General features: G+C 42.7%; 1 protein-coding gene across 1 annotated transcript in view; it reads right to left on the bottom strand.

Moving 5' to 3' along the window:
* The window catches only part of GPAT4 (glycerol-3-phosphate acyltransferase 4), a 33,140-nt gene that overhangs the window by 5,053 nt on the left and 5,262 nt on the right, over positions 1-22,825 (bottom strand). The window contains exons 2-10 of the mRNA XM_085871561.1: positions 21,853-21,922; positions 19,137-19,437; positions 8,584-8,658; positions 7,290-7,379; positions 7,064-7,157; positions 6,688-6,803; positions 4,951-5,006; positions 4,710-4,795; positions 4,024-4,152 (exon numbers count right to left, since the gene is read on the bottom strand). Of these exons, the coding sequence (XP_085727687.1) occupies positions 4,024-4,152; positions 4,710-4,795; positions 4,951-5,006; positions 6,688-6,803; positions 7,064-7,157; positions 7,290-7,379; positions 8,584-8,658; positions 19,137-19,437; positions 21,853-21,922 (1,017 nt within the window). The remainder of the gene's footprint in view (positions 1-4,023; positions 4,153-4,709; positions 4,796-4,950; positions 5,007-6,687; positions 6,804-7,063; positions 7,158-7,289; positions 7,380-8,583; positions 8,659-19,136; positions 19,438-21,852; positions 21,923-22,825) is intronic.

The following is a 22,825-nucleotide window of genomic DNA, read 5'->3' as shown; positions in this document are numbered from 1 at the left end:
AAAATAGCCATTTTTAGGGGGTAGTCGGATTAAAAAAAATCTATCTTCTTCTAGGGAATTTACTGAATGGAATGGGTTCTTCAGTATTTGAATTATCTAAAACTTGTCGTTGTCCGATTTTTCATTTTCGTCCCAAGGTCAAGGTAAAAAATAAAAAATAGAAAAGTGAATTTTGACATAAAAATCATACGACCGCCCAAACTTTAAGAGTTAGGATGACAATATTTTTGATTCATAATCTTGAGGTCATTCCCCACCTTAAGTCTTGAAACCATTTTGCTATATCTCGAACACCTTTCCCGTGGAGCCCCCTTCAAGTTTGTTTTTACGCTGATTTCATCAAAGTATGGATAATCTGAGGAGTGCGAAATGCCATATAGCCTATATGACGTTATATTGTTCCTTGAATATTCCAGAGGAAGTTTTGCACCAAAGGTCATAATCATTGACCTTTAAAGGCCACAAAGTTCAAATTTTCAAACTTGTGGGAGTCGAACCGGGTTTTCAACCTTCTTCGATGTACCAACTCCAATAAGCTATCGCACGTATCCCGTTTCCTTATTTTAATGTCCACAACATTGTTTTGTGACCTTTAAAGGTTATGCAAAGGTCAAATTTTGAAAGTTGTTGAACTAAACCGGGTTTTCGACATTTTGCAGCTAATAACCTGTCACCCGTACCACATCATGTTGATCATTTTTATAACTTGGTCAAAAATTATCACATAGTCTCATCCTTGACTTCTGAAACAATCTACATCGTCAAATACCGCTCGTGAACCATCGTCGCCTTCCGGCTTGTTTACATTTTAGGATGTTGCAAGATATATTTGCTCTGATTCGAAAGACAAATTGAGGAGCCAGAAATATTTTACCAACATTGCAACTAGGAATATAATTGGGTTTCACCATTCCAGAACAAAAACCAAACTATAAAGCAAGACCTGAAAGCATCGAGATTACCAAACTCGTGATGGCCTCCCTCTTTTGGGAATCCTAAAAGACTTACAATAAGGAAGCACAACACCCAGGGTGCATGTGGTTAGAAAGAAAGGGTCAATTTTAAAAAGCAGTTACGTAAAATAAATAAATAAAATGAGGTTGGTGATTTTTGTTTCCACAACACGATGCTCCAAGACCACAACTCATGACAATTTCCTATCTCCAAGAATTCATGTGAACGTATTTGAAGGTGACGACAAAGTTATGATTTTGAGGAAAAGCTCCGAGGACGAGATGTAGGTTGAAGTGTTCAACGGAAGCGAAGAGAAGCTGACTTTTCAGGCATTAACCCTTCACGGGAGCAAAACCAAAGGGTTAATGCACGAGATGGCAGCTCTTCCTTGCTCCACTCGGCGGTTATCATCCCTCGATTTCATCCATCGTTTTACTTGTACACCGACGCAGATTGACACACCTTCACCAGTAAGACTACCCTATTTTCACGCAAATAACTCACCCCCTGGTGTACCCCGCACCTGGAACAGTGCTCTCGGAAACTTTCAGGCACGTGTAACCCAAACACGGGTATACCCCACAAGCCAGGGGTGTGTTCAGTTACAAAGTTTCTTGTAGAGCACTCACCAAGTGGCTTAAGCACTCTATTTGAAGCCACTGATAAGGAATGGCTGACTTAAAAGCACTAGCTAACTGGAAAAGCACCAGCTGACTGAACACACCCGGTTTCCTCTCCACATGACCGGGAGTTGTGCAATCTTCATATTTCCAGCAGCTGACATGGCTTTATTGTCAAGGGTCAACGAACGGCTCTTTTCAAATAAAACTACAGTAAATAACCAACTGACATCAAAACGAACACCTTGAGAAAGGGTAGTCATAAAAATTAAAGTGCATCATTGTACCGACATGTTAAAACCGATGTGAACGGAAACCACACAGCTCATCCACTGGAAATGTATAAATACCCTGCAGGCTGTTGAATTTTATATCACTCCACAAAATCATCCACACCATTACAAGTCCCTGCGGCAAAATGGCTGCAGTCAGTACCAAGCACGAGTAAGCGTAAAAGTTTCACGGCCGAATTCAAACTGAAAGTTGATGAAAAAGTGGAATAATTTCTGAAGGAGGACAGCGACGATGACAGATTGCGATAGACCTGGGGAGTGTTCAGTTACCAAAACAGTGAGCTAGCACTTACATAGCTGGCTGTTCCTTATCCACGGTTTCAAATTGAGTGCTTAAGCAACTTGGCGACCGCTCCACAAGAAACTTGGGAACCGAACACACTGGCACACTTGCCGACTCCGAGCTGCTACAGCTGTTTTACAGCCGCACAGAAGACGAGGAACTTGTGGGCTTTAGGAAGATGACTTGCTGGAACCTAAAATCGTTTTGAAATTAGATACACTAGTGTGGACCCGTAGGTGCGTGCCAGTATGTGCAGCTTCGTTCCTTCGCTCTCGTAAACGACGACTGGATTGGGTCATTGTTTCAATTAGATCGGACCAACCGTATCATAAATGGCCATAACTTGGGAAACAGTCAGGTCCCCAGCATCAATAGTGACGTCAATCAAACGAAGAAGAATTGACGCCCCCTCTCTCTCTCTCGCCCCCCCTCTCTGTAAATGTATTCACAATTGTCTACCAAGCACAACCATTAATTCAAACCTTGGGAAAAAACACCTTTAAAACCCTTGGGAAACAGCCGTTTCCCTTGGGATTAATTAATAATTTGAACAATTAATTCAAACCTTGGGAAAAAAACATCTTTCAAACCTTGGGCAACACTTGGGAAACAGCTGAAGAACGATATCAAACCTTGAAAAGGCACATACTCAGGTCCCCAGCATCGATTGTGACGTCATACCAAATGAAGAAGAAGAATTGTGATGTCAATTGTACCCCAAAAAAAAAAATTAATAAACATTAACTGTGACGTCATAGCACCGTGTCTTGTCATTGGTTGACAGATAAATGGCCGTACCTTGGGAACCGCTCGTCCGATTAATATCAAACCTTGAAAAGGCACATCCACACGGCCCCGGCAAGTTTCAATCAGATCGGACCGGCGGTCGCATAGACAGACAGACAGACATTGCTGGAATTATAGATAGATGTGAAGGTAAAATATGCAAAAATAACTGTGGATAATTAAAGCTATTACAATTAAACTTGCAAAATAAAACAAACTGCCTCTGTTTGTATCTCCTTGATAATTTAACTTGGCCCCCTGTGGTTATGTCAAAATACTGTATAACCCACACACAAGTATGCCTGGTGTTGGCTTAATGGTTAGGGTGGTGAGCTTTGGATCCTAGGGTCCCGAGTTTAAATCCCGCTCAGCTGTTGAATTAATACCAGGTGGGGTTAACTCGGCCTGTCATCCTTCCAAGGTCGGCAAAATGAGTGCCAGCATGCTGGTATACTGTGTCGGAGTAGCGACCCGTCCAGGATTGCGCTCAATAACCAAGGAGACTGCTTAGGCAGCACCAACGCTCTGCAAAGAGTATGGTCCCAAACTCCTCCACACACGAGTACACCCCGCAATTTGAATGTTTGGAACCAATTTAATGCATCGCCCACGGGTTATTTGTGTTTAAATACGGTAGTTAGTAGTTATTCTGATGGAGTGGCTTGAATACGTTTGGTAAATGAAGGAAGAGTAAACTCGAAATTATTTTGAAAAACAACTTAACAAGCAGTCATAGACTGGTACTTACGAAATCGTCAACTTGACCTCTGACCTTGTCTAATAAAATCTGTCTCTGGAGAAGGTAGCGACACAAACCAGAAGTTTCTATGATGATTCTGTACCAAACCATCAAAAATCGAATGTTTGACTTCACTGTGACCTTGACCAAAATCTAATCAGCATTAGCCATCACCCTCCTGAATCACATGGTGTAATTTGACATTGGTAGCTTCTTCCGTTCGAGTTATCGTGCCTACAAACAAACACACAAACACACACACAAACAGAGGACGGAAGTCATCAATACAGATTTCGTAAGTAAAAAGTTGCCACGAGAGACATTATTCCAGCAAGCTTTAAATGTTACCTGGCAGGTCATCGGTGGCAGGTACCACACATTGCAGACGATGGCCCAGCTGCTCATCATGCGGAGAAGATAGTTCACCATGCCGTACTTGCTGCTATTCCAAAAGGCATCACCGAAATGCGGGTCGTACTACACAAACAGGAGCAAAACCAGATCGGTGTCAAAGCCACCCAATGCTCGCCTGTTTATAAATTTATCGTTTTTAGTTTTTAAAAGACTTGTCTAATAATTTTTTTTATAAAGCATTGCAGTGAAATCTGATCCAAATAATTTTAAAGCAATATACGTATTTGTATATTGTAATCAGTAAAAAAGTGTGGTAGATAACATTAGAAAGGAAATAACTTGCACCAAAAACTTTAACATTTTCACGCTCACGCTGATGCTCAAAAGACTGGTCTAATATTTTTAATAAAGTATTGCAGTGAAGTCTGATCAAAATAATTTTAAAGTAATATATGTATTTGTATATTGTAATCAGTAAAATAGTGTGGTAGATAAAAACATTAGAAAGGAAATAACTTGCACCAAAAACTTTAACATTTTCACGCTCACGCTGACACTCACGCCGGGGTATCGCTATAGCTCTGTTCTTCGAACAGGCGAGCTAAAAAGGACCCACTTTACAGTAGCCATTAAACACTCCAAATCACATTTCAAAGTAAAACTGACATTTTTGAGATTACCTTAATTGCTACAGGGTAGATAACTCCTCCGATTTCAAAGCTTCCTTTTTTAAACATCATCACGGAGGTGTTGTTGATGCAAGTGCCTGAAAGAGAAGGTCCCATACATTGGGGGAAGGTGGAGGGGGGGGGACAACAAATGAAGGTTGCTGTTTGTAAAGTTTGCGAATTAATAAATAAATCTATAAAGTGAAACATCGACTAATCAATGTGACGATGGATGGTTGTTTGCAGAACTTACCCTCTGGAAAGATAAGAATGGGCAACTTGTTTCCATCGGCAATGTGTTCACTCAACCTAAAGAATTATAAATTTAATACTATTGCACAATTGAGCAGTATTTTAAAAAGGCAAACGAGTTAAAATATATTTAGAGTGATGCATCACATAACACTGCCCTAACAAAACAGATTTGTTCAAGCACTTTGCCCTGGATGTATGTATGTAATGTATGTATGTAATATATATATATATGTATGTAATATATATATATATATATATATATATATATATATATATATATATATATATATATATATATATATATATATATATATATATATATATATATATATATATATATATATGTATGTAATATATATATATATATATATATATAGCACTCCCTGAGTAAATGCACCCACCACCATAGTTTGTACTGCATGCACACCCTCTGAGCCAATCAGCAGTGTTTACTCCACCTTCATTTTACAGCAGCAGGATTCCTCCTTCCACCACTGCCATGGAGGAGGAATCAGTCGGAGCGAGGGCAATTTATTTTATGTTAATGCAGAACTTGCTGATGTTATAACAAGAAAGAAAGAAGAAGAAAAAAAAAAAAAAAAGACCGTGCTAAGCACGATACTTGCAAAATCCACCCCCCCCCCCCCGCCTCCAAAGGTTGCCAAGAATACATCAAATTGTCCATTTCGTCAAGATTAAAATTGACAATCTTAATCAAAGCTCAGGTCAATCGGATGAAAACCGATTATTTTTTCAGATTTAATTTGATGATTTTAGAAGTTTGACCTTTGACCTCAAAAATAGTTGGTTGCCCAATTCAGTGAAGCAATATGCAAATCCTGTTCAACATTCAAGTCAATCAGATGAAAAAAAAAAGAAGACGATTTTAGAAATTGGACCTCAAAATCATTCGGCTCAGTTGAGACTACCTCTACAAATTGGTAAAGTTTTATGACGATCACTTTAGAATCGTGACCCGTTGGCGATTGACAAACAGACAGAACAACAAATTTGACTGCCCAATATACTTGAAAAATCTTCGATTTTGCAAGTAACAAGAAAAAAAAAAAAATTACAAAACAATACGCTCACAATTTGTATTTCGACTGAGACAGTCCGTTTATTCCTGATACGTGAAACACCCTGCAACCCATGCCTGCAGAAAACAGACATTGGAACACCAGCCTCATTTTCCATCCAATCATTGGGTTTAAAAATTCTCCTAGGTTAAGCACTCCCATGTTGAAAGTTTTGTGTCAATCATTCAAGCAGTTGCAGAGAAAACATTTAAAAGCGAATAAAAGATGAAAAGGTGAGGTTGGTGGCCGACATTGCACAACATGATCAAGGATGGTTGGGGACACCGATTACTAGTATTACCGATACCCCAATGAATCCCTTGTATACGACTCATGCGTAAAGTAATGCTGACAGAAACGCACCCCCATATAAACAATGGTACAATGACCTCTTTTAGTGAATTCTCGATTCACGCTCTCGTTTCCAGGAACGCATCCTAAGCGAGGTATTACTGCACACAACAAAACAAGACTTGTACATATATTGTGAAACACTCTTCAAAACAACCTTTCAATACCTACAAAGATATGTACAAAGTTTTAATTACAGACTTCAAAATGCATCACGAACACTGCGATCACACAATACAGCACAAATATATTCAGACAAGCCACAAATCGGACAGTACATCTCCTAGCATTTTACATGCAGTTACCTTTGGGTGACAAGGAAACGATCCCTGGCTTCAGAACGCTCAAAGAAGACGTGCGGACAGGTCTTGACAATCGAGCGCTGTATAAGTCCAAGGAGGCCTCCATGCTTCTGTCCAACCTGGACACACAGAATCAAGAATAGCAAGACTTTATCAAGGACACTGTTGCCAGAAAGGAGGAGGAAGCAGAAGCGGGCAGGGCCTGATACCAACAGAAGTTTCCCATTTTCAGTAATCTTCTCAAAATGTATAAATAAATAATATTTCGTCCCAAAAAAAGAAGTTTCACGCTAGATGTCTATTGGAATATATTGTGACCAATCTGCTGCTTCACAGATATAAACTGCATTCGAGCAAGAAGTGTAACCACACAACTTACCATAGCATAGCAGCGGTGGTTAGCAAGGATGATGGTGTCGATTGGAGAGGTGTGATTGGCTACGCATATCCCACCTTTCTTTGGTATGTTTTCTCTGTAAAAGGAGTTGGAGGGGACGACACCCATAAATAAACAAAATGTGTTAAACTTTACAACCCTCATGCTGTCATAAAGAACATAACAGGATGCACCTGATGATGGGTTAAATCTCAGTCCCTGAGCGTACCTGTTATGGTAGGTAATGATGGCAGTCAAGGCTCGGGAACAGATTCTCATGCTCATCAGATGCACCAACTCGCTGCACGACCTTCTGACCCTGAAGGAACGTGCATACCATTTTCAATTTACAAGTATCCTGGTAAACAACATCGTACTTGGGTGCGTGTACGAGAACGATGCCACGTGGGGGTTAAAAGGACACAGTCAGGCTATCGGGCAACAGATGACCATGAGCTGCCATTTTGTGAAATGGTGCACGTTCGCATGCAAAATAAACATCCAAACCGAGCTAGTGGGTGATCACATGGTGCCACAAGCAATCCGAGGAAGAGAATTTAACGTCCACCAACAAATGCTGGTGAGATGGGACGTCCAGTATAAACGTCCATCCAAGTGACGGTACACACATTGATGAATCACCCTGGCTGTGAAACACCAGGATGACAGGGTCGGGATTCAAACCCAGGCGAGACAGCTTAGGGGCGAGTGTCTGTACATCTCGGCCACTCTGCCAACCCCCTATCCTATCGAAACAAGCTCAAAATTAATATAGCACCAAGGTGAATTATTTACTTTAAAATGATCTTCATGGAAGGGTCATGGAAGGCACCGACAATGACATTAGGAGATATCAATACACTTCAACTGGTTACAAGAATTACAAGCAAAGATGCAATTTGAAGGGCAATCTTTTCTTTGTTTTTTCTAAACTTCGAACCCGAGCGGCTGGTTTACCGGCTGCCATCAAAAACCTCCATATACCCAAGCGGCCAGATTTTTCTCTAGGGAACATGGGTTAGGGGAGCCAAACGTCCAAGGAGCTTAGGGTTCAATGGGTTTAAGAAATTTCAAGTGTGGGGAGAAATAAATAAGTAAACAAATAAATAAATCAGCAAAGGTGCGCAGCCATAGCATTGACTCATTTGGTCCTCATTTCTGGTCCTCCCACGGGTAGCCTGGAGGTCAGCCAAATGCTGTAGTTTGTGTGAACAGTCATAAATCAAGCTCTACCAACAACACCCTTTGCACCTTGATAGCAACAACCTCTCAAAAATACATCCCAATAATGAAGCCAAAGCCATTTGGGAATGCTTCACCTATTTAAAACTGCAACACAAACCCTTGAATTTTGATCGCAGAGCACTTTGGGATGACATTCGGCATCAAGATTTAAAAAAAAACAAAAAAAAACAGAATCAGTTCTCCAAGAGTTAATCATCAAACGGATCAGTCGAGCTCAAATGAAAACAACGTCCAGCTTTCACAAAATGAGGGGTGGTTATGTAGATGGATAAACATACCTGCCATCGGGTAGATAGCTCACCAATGTCGTCCCAATCACCAGCCAGCTAATGCCAATGAAAGCCAACGTAAGTCTGTGGAAGCCAAACAAAGAGGGAATAAAAATAAAAGACGACGAGAACTCTTCGACACCACCAAATGATATGCCTCTGCCCACATCATTACATAATGAAACACACTTGTACCAAGTTTGACTTGAATCCCTTCAGCTGTTAATTAATCGTGGAAACGAGAAAACATCAAGGACGGACGGACGTACACACGATGCCTCCAGAGGCATAAAAAAAAGTTGGCAGCCAACATGGTTACAGAGGTGCATCATCAGGTTCCTTTTGAAGCCCATCATCAAACCAGCCGAGCGAGGATGTCTGCTCAATTTGTTCATGCAAATGGTGCACAGAGTTCAAAAAAATGGTCACGAGGTGGTGAATGATCATAAGCGTACAGCCAACTGCTGTCACTCAAGCAAACGTTAAACGAGTAACTTTGGCCAATTGACAGATTACTCAATGTGAAATAATTAGTTCATCGAGATGAGCTCGAGGATGGTACCGAAAGATTTAATGTGGAGGCACCTCAAGTAGCCAACACAACAGAGCGCCAGCAATGCTAACAGGAGGGAGACGACCTATTGGAGAGAAGATTGTGACAAAAGAGCTCGAAACCTCCACGGTGCAAGTCAAAATGAGCTCTGTTTTTTGTACACAAAGTCACGGCTCATGGAAGACCAGATTGCCATGGAGAAGTTTGTGTTGCGGAATTTCCTGAACTTGGAGAAACTATCAACACACACTAGAGTTCTAGACAAATCACATTTTGATTTTAATGTCTTTGTATCATTCGAAGAACAAATGAATAGCATCACTTACAAATGACGAGGGGGGGGGCAAAAAAAAAAGGATGTGTGCCAAAATTGCTGCATACCCATCCCAAAGATTTTTATGCAGATAAAAGTAAACATTAAATTCTGAATTCCGCCAGATCGTTGCAGCAGCCATGCTGCCGATGCAGTGCCCCACAGCATTCGGTGCAGAAATTTGGAATTTTTTCAAGGTGCCGACGATTACTCAACCTCTCTTTACGATACACCATTGTTGCAGAGAGCATTGCATCAACGGCATAGTCACGCCCTCAGCCAACGATGTTATCTTGCAGTCTTGTGCTGCATACGAATGAATAAGGGTTTAATCAATGTGACTAAACATGGAAAAAGAAAGAAAGAAAGAAAACAAAGACAGCTCATTTTAAGATTAAAAATTGTTACAAATTGACCAATTGTAAAATGAGTGACCGAGTCCTGTATAAGAGAGTGGCGTACTCTTACGAAAACAGCAAGGGATCTTCACTGTCAGCGAACGCAATTCTAAGAATTTGGCATCAAAGCACCGATGTTGTGAAACTGCAGAGCAGAGAACACAAAAGCGCAACAGACTCCAGGTTTTGGCTAAATAAATAAATAAATAATAACCAGTCGAATCGTTTTGCCAGAGACCATAATCAGCCTGGTGAATAATACTAATCCGAAAATGCCAATGAATACTACCATATATAGAGGAATAAACAAAGGAAAACAGACCAACTAGAAGGGCACTCGGTAGAGCGCACACCTCCGCCATGTAATGCCTGATCCACCAGACCCAAACCATTTTTGAAATATCATGCCATACAGTTCTATATCGTTTTTGGCCCTCTCTCTCAATGGTGAAGAATCAATTGAAAAATTAAACGATTCTCGTATCCAGATCTTCACCAAAATCAAATCAGTTCGTCCTTGTCACACACCCAACCTGTCCACAAAATTTCATCCGGATCCATCAACTTTTTGAAAAATCCTGTACACAAACAGAAAGAAACAAACAGACAGAAAGGGGTGAAAACAACCTCCTTTCACCTTCGGTGGCGGAGGTAAAGATGGAAAGCGGGAAAACACCAAGAGCAGGGTACACAACAAGCACAAGGAACTTGGATGCAAGAGGATGCCACTTGGCTCATCCAGCCTGCACTATTCAAGCCCATCGATGGAGGAGGAACGAGCAAGGGGAAGAAGATATGAGGATGGGGGTGGGGGAAGGAGGGACGGAGCAAGCTGGATACAACAACAAAGGGGCTAAAAGAAGAGGAAGGGAAAAAATAAACTAAAAAGGAGGATGGAGGGAGAGAGGGGAATAAACACAATAACCTGGAAAGGAAGGAGTGGGCTTGGGGAGGGTTAATGAGAGTAGAAAAAGATAATGTGTAAGAATGGAAAGGAAGTCCTCGCACTCGGATAGACAAAGGCATTGCCACTGTGATGGGAAAGGAGCACAAGTTAAACAATGGAAGAGTGAACACCTTGTATTGAGAAATGGGTGGTTTCATAAACTCTCCTGTAATTAGGGATTTTTCTCAAATAAAAAAGGTCCATCAACATCAAACTATTACAAGGGAAAATACACCTTAAATTATATATATATATATATACATATACATACTAGAGGGGGAGCACTTGGTAGAGTGCAAAACCTCCGCCGCCAATACTGCTATGTCACTCAAGTGAACCTGATATCCTATTCATTCAATTTGACGTCAACATTGCTCACAGAGTTATAGTTTGCAACTTTCCCTTTTACATACTCAATTCATTCATCATAACGAGATTCCTTGAGACAGAAATTGATTTTACGTGGGTATATCCACCTGAAGTTCCAAAATCAGCCGCAATTATAATTTTGGCATGTTTTTTGTTGGAAATCACTTATAACATGTAGAAATGCAAAAAAAAAGAAATCGAAATTTTGTTGAAAAAAAGTTTCAAAAAATTCTCTAACAATTTTTTTTTGGGGGGGTGGGGGGGGGTTGGAAATCACTAAACATGTAGAAAGGCAAAAAAAAAAAAAAGATTTTTTTCAAATTGGCCGCCATATTGGATTTTGGACCAAGTCCAAAATCTAATGGCATGATCCTTGGACCAGACCTAACCCCCCCCACTCCACCAAGTTTCGTCGAAATCTGTAGAGGAGTTTTTCCGTAATACTGTTCACAAACAAACAAACAGAAAGGGGTGAAAACAGTAACCTCCATCCATCTTAGATGGCGGAGGTCAATAAATGCAAATAACTATATATAAATACACAACCAGAGGGGGAGCACTCGGGAGAGTGCAAAACCTCCGCCGCCAATACTGCTGGGTCACTTCAGTGAACCTGATATCCTATTCATTGTAGGTCAAAATGAATCAGACTCTACTGAACCATGATTGAATAAACGAAAATAGATCAACGCGCATGTAGAAATGCCCCCCAAAAAATAAATAAAAAGACATTTTTTTGAAAAAAAATAAAAATAAAAATTAAAAAAAAATTGCAAAATTTCTGGGTTTTTTTTTCTCTAACAAATTTGGTTGGAAATCACTTAAAACATATAGAAATGCAAAAACAAAAATTCTAATATTTTTTCAAAATGGCTGCCATATTGGACTTTGGACCAAGTCCAAAATATAATGGCATGATCCTTGGACCGTACCTAATCCCCCCACCAAGTTCCGTCGAAATCAGTCCAGGAGTTTTTCCGTAATACTGTTCACAAACAGAGACAGACAGACAGGGGTGCAAACAGTAACCTCCATCCATCTTCGATGGTGGAGATTAACTATATATATATATATATATATATATATATATATATATATATATATATATATATATATATATATATATATATATATATATATATATATATATATATATATATATATATATATATATATATATATATATATATAGTTGCGATTCGCGCCCGCCGGCGTGCGAACGGCCACGTAACTCAAATCGCGGCAGGTCGCCCACCGGACGGACAATTCTGTCGTGACCCTATCGGAACAACGCCGGGAGCGAGTCACAGGTGGGCCTTTCGACCTCACCACAATCGTGCCAATCGGCCACCCGCGTAGGGTAGTTCGCCAAACTCGACCTATCTAAGTACACACGTGGATGGTTAACCGGGCGATCGTACCTCGCCAGAGGTCGACTCCGGACACGAGCCGCTTGGGCGGCCCGTTCCGTACTATCGGGATAACCGAGCGGTGTTATCGTCGACCCGGAAGGTTTAGATTAATTACCGGGATGTTGAACTCACTACGAACCCCTTACGTGATGCAAGATGGAGATTCAAATAGAGAAAAGACGAAGTGAAACTGGCACAGTTCAACAAGCAAGCATTTTATTCACGCGACACACGGAAAGCACGTATATACAGCCATACAGAATACACAAAAAGCAAAGGCAAGAAGAACAGTTGACACCGACCTAACGTGTACATACGGCAACTTACACTGACAGACGGCGCCAACACACATTTACAAAAAAGCAAAAGAAAGAAAGAAGCCACCCTCACAGACAAGGAGGCAGACAGGCCCGTAGGCCAAATGTGCGTGGGACCTAGAGGAGCTGCCAGGTCCGCGAGACCGGGGAGGTCTTACCCGCCTCCTCGTGACGAGTTGGCGGGCAAGCCGCAAAATGTCCACGCCCCTGGCACCACGTTTGGGGTGGGGGAGGAACGGGGCCCCCTTTGCACTATCTCATCGCCGGGGAAGGGGAAATTGTTGATGCCCTGGGGGAGGGGAGTGGCTGGCTGGCTTGGGTCCCGCGACGAGACGAGCGATCCCCCATACCGCAACCTCGTCGCCGACCTCCTTGCCTCGGACCCGAGCTCCCTTGCCCCGACCCACCGCCTGCAGCTCCACCGCGCGCACTTCACTTCTTCCAGCTCAACTGTAACGCTCAATGCTCAACTCCTCGAGTCACCTTCCGCTCGCATCTTTATAGTTCTCAGGAGGCGCCGATATGCAAATTCCCGGATCAGAAAGCGATTGGAGGCGGGGCCACACTGCCCCCCCCCCCAGTCAGCCATTGGTCGGGCAAAAATGGGCATGAACCTCCCCCGATCCTAAAATTTGCATAGACGGAATTCACCAAAACGCGCCAGGAGGCGGGGCCAAGCCGCCTCACGCTTGCCCATTGGACAGAGAAGTGGGCGTGAAGCATTCCTGATCCGCGGATCGACGCGTTCGACCTCCACTGCCGAACGGCTCCGGGAACACGACGTTTGGTGTTGACTGGTGGTGTTTAGGAATGGCCGTAGAAGCGCTGATGTGGGATGAAGTTGTGAAGGTAAAGGCGAAGGTGGTGGTGTTTGCGAATGGTTGTAGAAGCGGATGTGGTAGCGTAGGTGGTGGAGGTAGTGTCGTTGTAGTGTGGTTGGCGCTGTGGTGGGGATGGCGTAGATGTTGAGATGCTGTTTGTTTGAAATAAAAGATAGAACAGAAAAATGGCTAACTCAAAGCGTCGCAGCCCGGATGGATCACATAAATTCCCTCTTAACAACGGGTTTGGGCTAACTACACATGTACTTACAGAGATATCTCACCTGAGGGCACTTTATGGTGTAATGCGAATTTCCATAACAATATACACCTACAGTGGGGAGAACAAGTATTTGATACACTGCCGCTTTTCCCACTTACAAAGCACGTAGAGGTCTGTAATTTTTATCATCGGTACACTTCAACTGTGAAAGACGGAATCTAAAACAAAAATCCTGAAAAATCACATTGTATGATTTTTAAATAATTAATTTGCATTTTATTGCATGAAATAAGTATTTGATACATCAGAAAAACAGAACTTAATATTTGGTACATTAACCTTTGTTTGCAATTACAGAGATCAGATGTTTCCTATGGTTCTTAACCAGGTTTGCACAGACTACAGCAGGGATTTTGGCCCACTCCTCCATACAGATCTTCTCCAGATCCTTCAGGTTTCGGGGCTGTCGCTGGGCAACACAGACTTTCAGCTCCCTCCAAAGATTTTCTATTGGGTTCAGGTCTGGAGACTGGCTCGGCCACTCCAGGACCTTGAGATGCTTCTTACGGCGCCACTCCTGAGTTGCCCTGGCTGTGTGTTTCGGGTCGTTGTCATGCTGGAAGACCCAGCCACGCCCCATCTTCAATGCTCTTGTTGAGGGAAGGAGGTTGTTGGCCAAGATCTCGCGATACATGGCCCCATCCATCCTCCCCTCAATACAGTGCAGTCGTCCTGTCCCCTTTGCAGAAAAGCATCCCCAAAGAATGATGTTTCCACCTCCATGCTTCACGGTTGGGATGGTGTTCTTGGGGTTGTACTCATCCTTCTTCTTCCTCCAAACACGGCGAGTGGAGTTTAAACCAAAAAGCTCTATTTTGGTCTCATCAGACCACATGACCTTCTCCCATTCCTCCTCTGGATCATCCAGACGGTCATTGGCAAACTTCAGACTGGCATGGACATGTGCTGGCTTGAGCAGAGGGACCTTGCATTCGCTGCAGGATTTTAATCCATGACGGCGTATTGTGTTACTTATGGTTTTCTTTGATACTGTGGTCCCAGCTCTCTTCAGGTCATTGACCAGGTCCTGCCGTGTAGTTCTGGGCTGATCCCTCACCTTTCTCATGATCATTGAGGCTCCACGAGGTGAGATCTTGCATGGAGCCCCAGACAAAGGGAGATCGACTTATCTTGAACTTCTTCCATTTTCTAATAATTGCGCCAACAGTTGTTGCCTTCTCACCAAGCTGCTTGCCTATTGTCCTGAAACCCACCCCAGCCTTGTGCAAGTCTACAATTTTGTCCCTGATGTCCTTAGACAGCTCTCTGGTCTTGCCTATTGTGGAGGTTGGAATCTGATTGATTGAGTGTGGACAGCTGTCTTTTATGCAGATAACGAGTTCAAACAGGTGCAGTTAATACAGGTAATGAGTGGAGAATGGGAGGGCTTCTTAAAGACAAAACTAACAGGTCTGTGAGAGCTGGAATTCTTACTGGTTGGTAGGTGATCAAATACTTATTTCATGCAATAAAATGCAAATTAATTATTTAAAAATCATACAATGTGATTTTCAGGATTTTTGTTTTAGATTCAGTCTTTCACAGTTGAAGTGTACCTATGATAAAAATTAGACCTCGACGTGCTTTGTAAGTGGGAAAACCTGCAAAATCAGCAGTGTATCAAATACTTGTTCTCCCCACTGTATATATATATATATATATATATATATATATATATATATATATATATATATATATATATATATATATATATATATATATATATATATATATATAAATATAATCACATACCAAGTTTGGTCAAAATACCATTACTGCTTCGCAAGTGAGTGCAGTAACAAGTTTTACCAAAAGGGACCTCTGATATTTTTTTTGACCTCGTGAGCCTATAATCTAATCAGTTAATTTTTGCATCATTATACATAATTGCACCAGGTTTGACTTGGATCCCTTCAGCTGTTATCGCAATAACGAAAACCTATCACGGATGGACGTAAAACCCGAAAACAACGCCTCCGGTGACTTCGGCAGCGGAAGCGGAAGCATAAAAAAAAGTAAACAAATAAAGGATCTCAGCTTCACGAGCAATTTTCTCAGAGGCAACACCAATAACGGCCAAACCATTGTCTCGTAGTGTTTCTACAATTAATATAATGCATAAGTACGCTCAGTCTTCCCAACATTGCTCTGCTGCATGAAATACATGTGCAAGCTCCTCTGACTTAAATATAGGGACTGCCAGGGAAGGGGAGAGGTTGGAGCACAAAAATAACAATAAATGGAGAGGGGCGGGGGGGGGGGTGGGTAAGCCCATGGAATCTCGTTGATAAATGGGATGGCCTGTTGACCATTCCCATCTAAACCCATGGCTCATTACAATGGAATCCCAAGTTGATTTGTCCATTGTCTACTGAAGCCCTTGTATCGTTACGAATCTGGAAGCCTTGTGCACACAGACATTCAGGTCCCCATAGCTGTTATTTCGAAAAGTAAATGTGGATAGATAGCTCCCTTTCTCTTGTTTAATGGGTAATTAAATGTTCATGCGCTGCGGAGTTATTTTGATAGTTAGGGTTTTTTATTTTAAATAAACTAACTACAACAACAGCAGCATCACCCTCTCCTTCACACCGACGCCATAGCCGTACGTGCCGACACGCACGTAGTGGGCAGAGTCCAATGTGCCAGGCGGGGTTTCTTTGGGGTGTTGGAATCTTGGATTTCACTCCAAATACGGGCATGGCGCCCCTCTCAGCCAATCGGAGGGGTGCGAGCGAGATTGCCATCAGGCAGCCAATGAGAGAGGGCCACGCCTGAACGGACGGCACGGGAGAGAAAGAAAGGAAAGGAGAGCTGAGGATAAGTGTGGCGGATATGATGGAAAAAAAAAGAGAAGAGTTTTAGTTGTCGGGACGAGCGCTGAGAGGAGCTCGACTGATCGCTCTCGCTGGCGCCTGGTTCTTCAAGCCGTTTCCTTGAGCACATGTTCTGGGCTCTGCTCGTCCCGTCGCTGGCACCTCGTTCTTCGGACCACATCTCGACGCTGGCCTGGTTCGCTCGTGTCAGCCAAACCACACGAGGTGGACAGGTCCGTGTGTGGTGTGTGTGGTGTGTGTGGTGTGTGTGGTGTGTGTGTGGTGTGTGTGTGGTGTGTGTGTGGTGTGTGTGTGGTGTGTGTGTGGTGTGTGTGTGGTGTGTGTGTGGTGTGTGTGGTGTGTGTGGTGTGTGTGGTGTGTGTGGTGTGTGTGTCTTGTGTGGTGTGTGTGGTGTGTTGTGTGTATTGTGTGTGGTGTGTGTGGTGTGTGTGGTGTGTGTGGTGTGTGTGGTGTGTCTGGTGTGTGTGGTGTGTGTGTTGTGAGTGGTGTGTGTGTTGTGAGTGGTGTGTGTGTTGTGAGTGGTGTGTTTTGTGAGTGGTGTGTGTGTTGTGAGTGGTGTGTGTGTTGTGAGTGGTGTGTGTGTTGTGAGTGGTGTGTGTGTTGTGAGTGATGTGTGTGTTGTGTGTGGTGTGTGTGGTGTGTGTGGTGTGTGTGTGTGTGTGTGTGTGTGTGTGTGTGTGTGTGTGTTTTTCAGTAGTAAATTGTTAAGTGCCTTCGCTGTACATTATTTGCCTTACATCTCTTATTAGTCGTGATAACTCTGCCCTTACGTGCTTCCCTCCTTCCCCACCTACTGTTAATACCCTATTTGTTAAATTATCAGCTCGTTTTTGTTTCTTTTATTGGTTTAAAGTGGTGCGTGTTGGGAGAATTAAAGGCCGTTTTGCTGCCATAGTGGTGTGCATTTGGGACCGATGGAAGCTCGGTGACCATCCGCTCAGGTCATACACGGGTCGAGCGCACATTCGGCTCGTCCCGTACGAGTGCCGTCGAGGGTGTGAATTAGGGTGGTCCAAAATCATAAGGGAAAAATTCAAAATTTGAATATTCTTGGGGCATGTTGATTATTTTGTTCTACCTGACTAGAATACTCCTGGCCAAATTTGCCACAGTTCCAAAAAATATTTAGGGGTCCATCAAGAGGAAGGAAGTTGTTACATCTGGTGGGAGAGAAGAAGACGTCAGTGGGAGAGAGGGAGATGTCAGTTGAGCTTTCGGTTCGCTGTAGGTCGGTGTTAAAAGTAATCTTTTATTTTTCTTTTTTTTATCTCTAATTTTTTTCTTCTTCTTTTTGATTCCCAGAGTGAGTATGGCATGTTCTACACGGAAAAGCACGGAACTGTTCCTCTTGGATCAACCATTGGAGAAATTCACCGACCGCCAGTTGCCCACTGAGAACATTTTATGCTCTTTCCTTTCATTTTTCTTATTAGTATTGTGACATTATAATGAATCCCTTGAGACTTTGATGGACCCCTAAACCACCTCCAAATCTGCTAATTTTTTTTGTTTCTTTGCGTTTTTCAACGTCAGGAACGATTTGGCAAACATGCCCGCGAGAAATTCGAACTTTCATTTTTTTTGGACCACCCTAGTGTGAATACTCGGTAGCTCGCCATGTGGGTCTTGGTATTTTGAAGTTTGGCAAATAACCCGAGACCACGTGGTGGAATTATTGACGATTCACGGTCCTGTAAGAGACCCGTACCCTCGGAGTTTTTCGAAAGGTACGATCTAGATTCAGGGTGTTCGGTCGGTAGAGTCGACCCAACTGCTCCACCTAGCCATCGTGCTCGCAGCCGATACCCGGCCCGCAACAGTATTTCATGTAAAAGTGAGCCAATGCCACAAACTGTCCTTGATGAGCATTTGATACGTGTACAAGCTCCTCTTGGAGCAAGTCAACGTTTAAGAAATCACTTATGGTAGATGTCAACCCAATGTTACATTTGATCTTAATTAAAGGTCACATGAGAGGAGAGATAGACAGAGACAGAGATAAGACACATGAGATGCTTTTAACTCAAGTTATGATCTGCAATTTAGTGATTTACAGAAGGCACATGACTTTTGACTTGTTGACCGCAAAATCTAACGAGTTCATATTTGCATCATAGTACATACTTGCACCATGTTTGGTCAAAATACCTTCAGGAATTCATAAGTTACCATGGCAACGAAAATCTGCTACACACACACGAAAAGCAATGCCTCCAACAACTTCAGCTGTGGAGCCATTAAAAAACTTCATTAACAATTTTAAAAATCCGCAGGCTTGTTGTATTTTATGAATCATCAAGCAGCATATCTCACCGAAGTGGAAGCAGAAATCCGTAGCGAAAGGCAACCCCCAATCCCCAAAGTATGGTGAGCCGAAGGCTGATGTATTGGAAATTATTGTTGCTTCGAGTCAGGAGGTTCCAGGACTCCAGCTCCTCGGCTGAGAATCGAGTAGTCACCTCATCGTCCACAATGGATTCCACTCCCCTTCGACAAAAGTGAATGACGTCCGCCAGTTCAAACTCTTCTCTTGAGTTATTGCTTTCTCCATTGCCAGGCCGACGGTTCTTCACAATCTCGTCTTCCAGGTTACACGACTCCTTCTTTATGATGCCTGCAAATGAAGAGACAGAGGAGATGAAAACATCAACCAAAGCCTGCGCAACCGAGCTTCAAGAATACTCAGTTTTGCAATTTTGGCAAAAATAAATAAATAAAATTTAAAAAAAAGGGATCAGAAGGAAAGGAATGTGAAAGTTAATAATTGCAAAATTATTTTGCATTGAAAAGAAAGACGAGTTTGGTTAACAAATAAATAAAAAGGTTGAAAGACGCGATACGTTCTTAAAATACGCGGTTTAAGCATGAAGTATGAAAGCACACTTGTATGCCCAAGCAATGTGGATTAAAGACCAGGAAGGATACAATATTGTTATGGATTTCAGAATCTGGTCTGATGAATGCATCCACACATCCAGGTCCTCAGACAGTTATTTCCTTAAATGCATGTTCAGATTAGCCCCATGTCTAATGGGATCTTTAATGTGATGCGTTGAGAAGGGGAATGGATAGATCCCCTCTCTTATGGGAAGCTTTTTTTTTTTTCTTTACGACACACAATTCTTTCACGAGCTCTGAAGCCCGCCCTCATTTTTTCTCAGCAACATTCTTTCATGAGCTCTGAAGCCCGCCCTCATTCTTAAGCTCCGACGCCCGCCTTTTTTGAGAGCACACGGGTCGTTATGGTAACCGAGCCCCAGTGGGGTGGGGTGAGCTTGGGGCGGACAGCACCCCACGGAGACAGAAAAGGCGCGAGGAGAGAAAAGGCGCGAGGAGAGAAAAGGCGCGAGGAGAGAAAAGGCGCGAGGAGAGAAAAGGCGCGAGGAGAGAAAAGGCGCGAGGAGAGAAAAGGCGCGAGGAGAGAAAAGGCGCGAGGAGAGAAAAGGCGCGAGGAGAGAAAAGGCGCGAGGAGAGAAAAGGCGCGAGGAGAGAAAAGGCGCGAGGAGAGAAAAGGCGCGAGGAGAGAAAAGGCGCGAGGAGAGAAAAAGCGCGAGGAGAGAAAAAGCGCGAGGAGAGAAAAAGCGCGAGGAGAGAAAAAGCGCGAGGAGAGAAAAAGCGCGAGGAGAGAAAAAGCGCGAGGAGAGAAAAAGCGTGAGGAGAGGCGAGCAAGAAGCAGGTGTCTGGCCAGCACTGACGAAACAATTCGTCCTTCCCAGTGCTTCAGGAAGTGAGCGTGTGGTGCACGTGTGGGTGTGAGCAGTGCTGGCAACAAGTGCGGCACGGGTCGGTCACCAACATCAGGGTCTAAACCCATGACGGACGATCTCGGTGCCCTCCAGACTTTGGCGTTCAAGGCTGCCCCGTGAGATGGTGCACGGCAAAGCTGGGTGCTGGTGACTGACGTGACACGCACGCATTTCAGGACGTTTTCGCTTCATGGACGACTTTCTGGTGAGCGAGATGATTCTCCCCCTCCCCTCCCCCTGAATAATCTGCTGGGTACCCTTGTCTGTGTTTAGCTGTAAGTAAGTCAACTCCCAATAAGCATCTGCTCTTTGTCTCTTTCCTGGCATTTTGATCGATTTTGCTTTGAAATTCATTCTTTATTTACCTCATCAAATAAAAAGTTCTTTTTAATGATTTATTTTATTATTAATAAATTATTTTTGAATTCCAACCTGTCCATTTTTGTCCTTTCCTTCTATTGGTCTAGCGTTGTCCGAACCGAGATAGACTGGGAGGTAATTACCACAGATTTGACAAAAAAAATCGTCGGCACGCACCAGCAGTTAAAACACTCGGCCACCCTAATTAAAATTTAATCAAGATAACATTAGTGCTTTGCCGAGGGCGCGCTCCCCGCTCAGGTAACCACATGACCTCTAGCTAAACGGAATAATTAGACGGTGGACACTGGAGCTCGTGGTTTTAAAACACCCACCGTACCACAACGTTAATTGTGAGCGGTGGCCCCAGGTCCGGCTCTACCGAGAACAACCGGGGATTAATCCCCCCCCCCCCCCGAGTGACAAGCTGGTGTCTCGATACCCATGGCCGCAACATGATCACAAATAACAAATTAGATGTTAATAAAGCTGACAGGTGCCTGACACTCAGAGTATTACTCTCCACTACATGCTGATGCCCCAGCAACACATCTGGATTCTATGGAAGGTGGACGGATGTTATGTTTTCTCCTCTGTCTGTCTGCGAGCATGATATCTCAAAAAATTGAGAGATTCAGCTGAAACTTGGTGTACAGGTTGGGCGTGTGACAATGACGAATTAAATAGATTTTGGTGAAGATCCAGATTCAATTTTTATATTTTAATTACCTCTATCTGTCTGCCTCTCTGTGAGATGATATTTCAAAACATTATGCATTGATTTGGGCGAAACTTGGTGGACAGGTTGGGTGTGTGACAAGGATGAATTGATTCGATTTTGGTGAAAATACGAATCTGGATATAAAAAAAAAAATTAAATCTGCAGCAATCAAAAGAAAAAAAAAAAAAATCACTGTACTCACCATCAAGATTTGTCCTGTATCGCCGATGTTTTTGCTCTTTAATACCACGTTCAATTCGCAATGTAGCCCACTGCAAAACAGCATTACAAAGCAATTCAATACGGTTATTAAAAGCATAATAAATAAAAAAAATAAAACGTTCATGGAACTTTTCTGGCAAAACTTAGCGCATGTCGACAATGTCGCCATTCGACTCAACCAATATTATAATCTGAACCAGCGGTGCTGAACAATGAAGTCACTGCCTCCTTGGCATCGACGCTGCAGACTTTGTCCCACAGATTATGAAGAGTTGCCACAGCTCATGTCATGAAAAAGCTCATTGTGAAACTGTTGCAATTTTATTCAACATGAAATGTGGAATTAATAGGATCTCGATCAACAATCGAAAGTTGCCAGTTCAACTTCTGGATAATTCAAAGCTAACGCAAGTACAATATAGAGTTAAGCAATAAAAAAAAAAAATATATATATATATATATATATATTTAAAAAGAGGGGGGAGTGGAAACAAAAACTCAAGCCTATAATAATGAAATGATTTTCACTTGTGTAATTATTTTTTTGCTGATAACAACAATGTTCAAACCTTACCAACTCCACTTCATTAACTTGCACTAAAAAGATTTAGTAACGGTCATAAAAAAAAAAAGGTCCTACTCTCGTGACCAGACTAGAAACTGTTCTGGTGCTGCAAAGGCAGCATGGTACTTTCAAGATCCCACATTAAGTCTGGTGTGAGAGATCAGGATAGAAGGGTTTATGAAGAATTCAGAAAGGCTTGTGGTGAGAGAAGATTATTGATTGGGTGCGAAAAGGGGGGGGGGAGGTGGTGGAAGGATTTTACTTCATTAGTAATAGATTGGGTCAATGAAAAGGGAAAGAGCAGAGCACATGAGGAGTTTCCAGATCTAGTCCGAGATTACTCATGCTAGTTTGTGGACAAGCCCACAAGGGGAAGTGGAGCATTAGA

This window comes from Eptatretus burgeri, chromosome 2 (genome assembly GCF_056783735.1).
Source record: "Eptatretus burgeri isolate ZD-2024b chromosome 2, Ebu_testis_v1, whole genome shotgun sequence".
NCBI lineage: Eukaryota > Metazoa > Chordata > Myxini > Myxiniformes > Myxinidae > Eptatretus > Eptatretus burgeri.
Note: the sequence above shows the minus strand (reverse complement) of the source record. Positions and strands in the feature narration are given on the sequence as shown.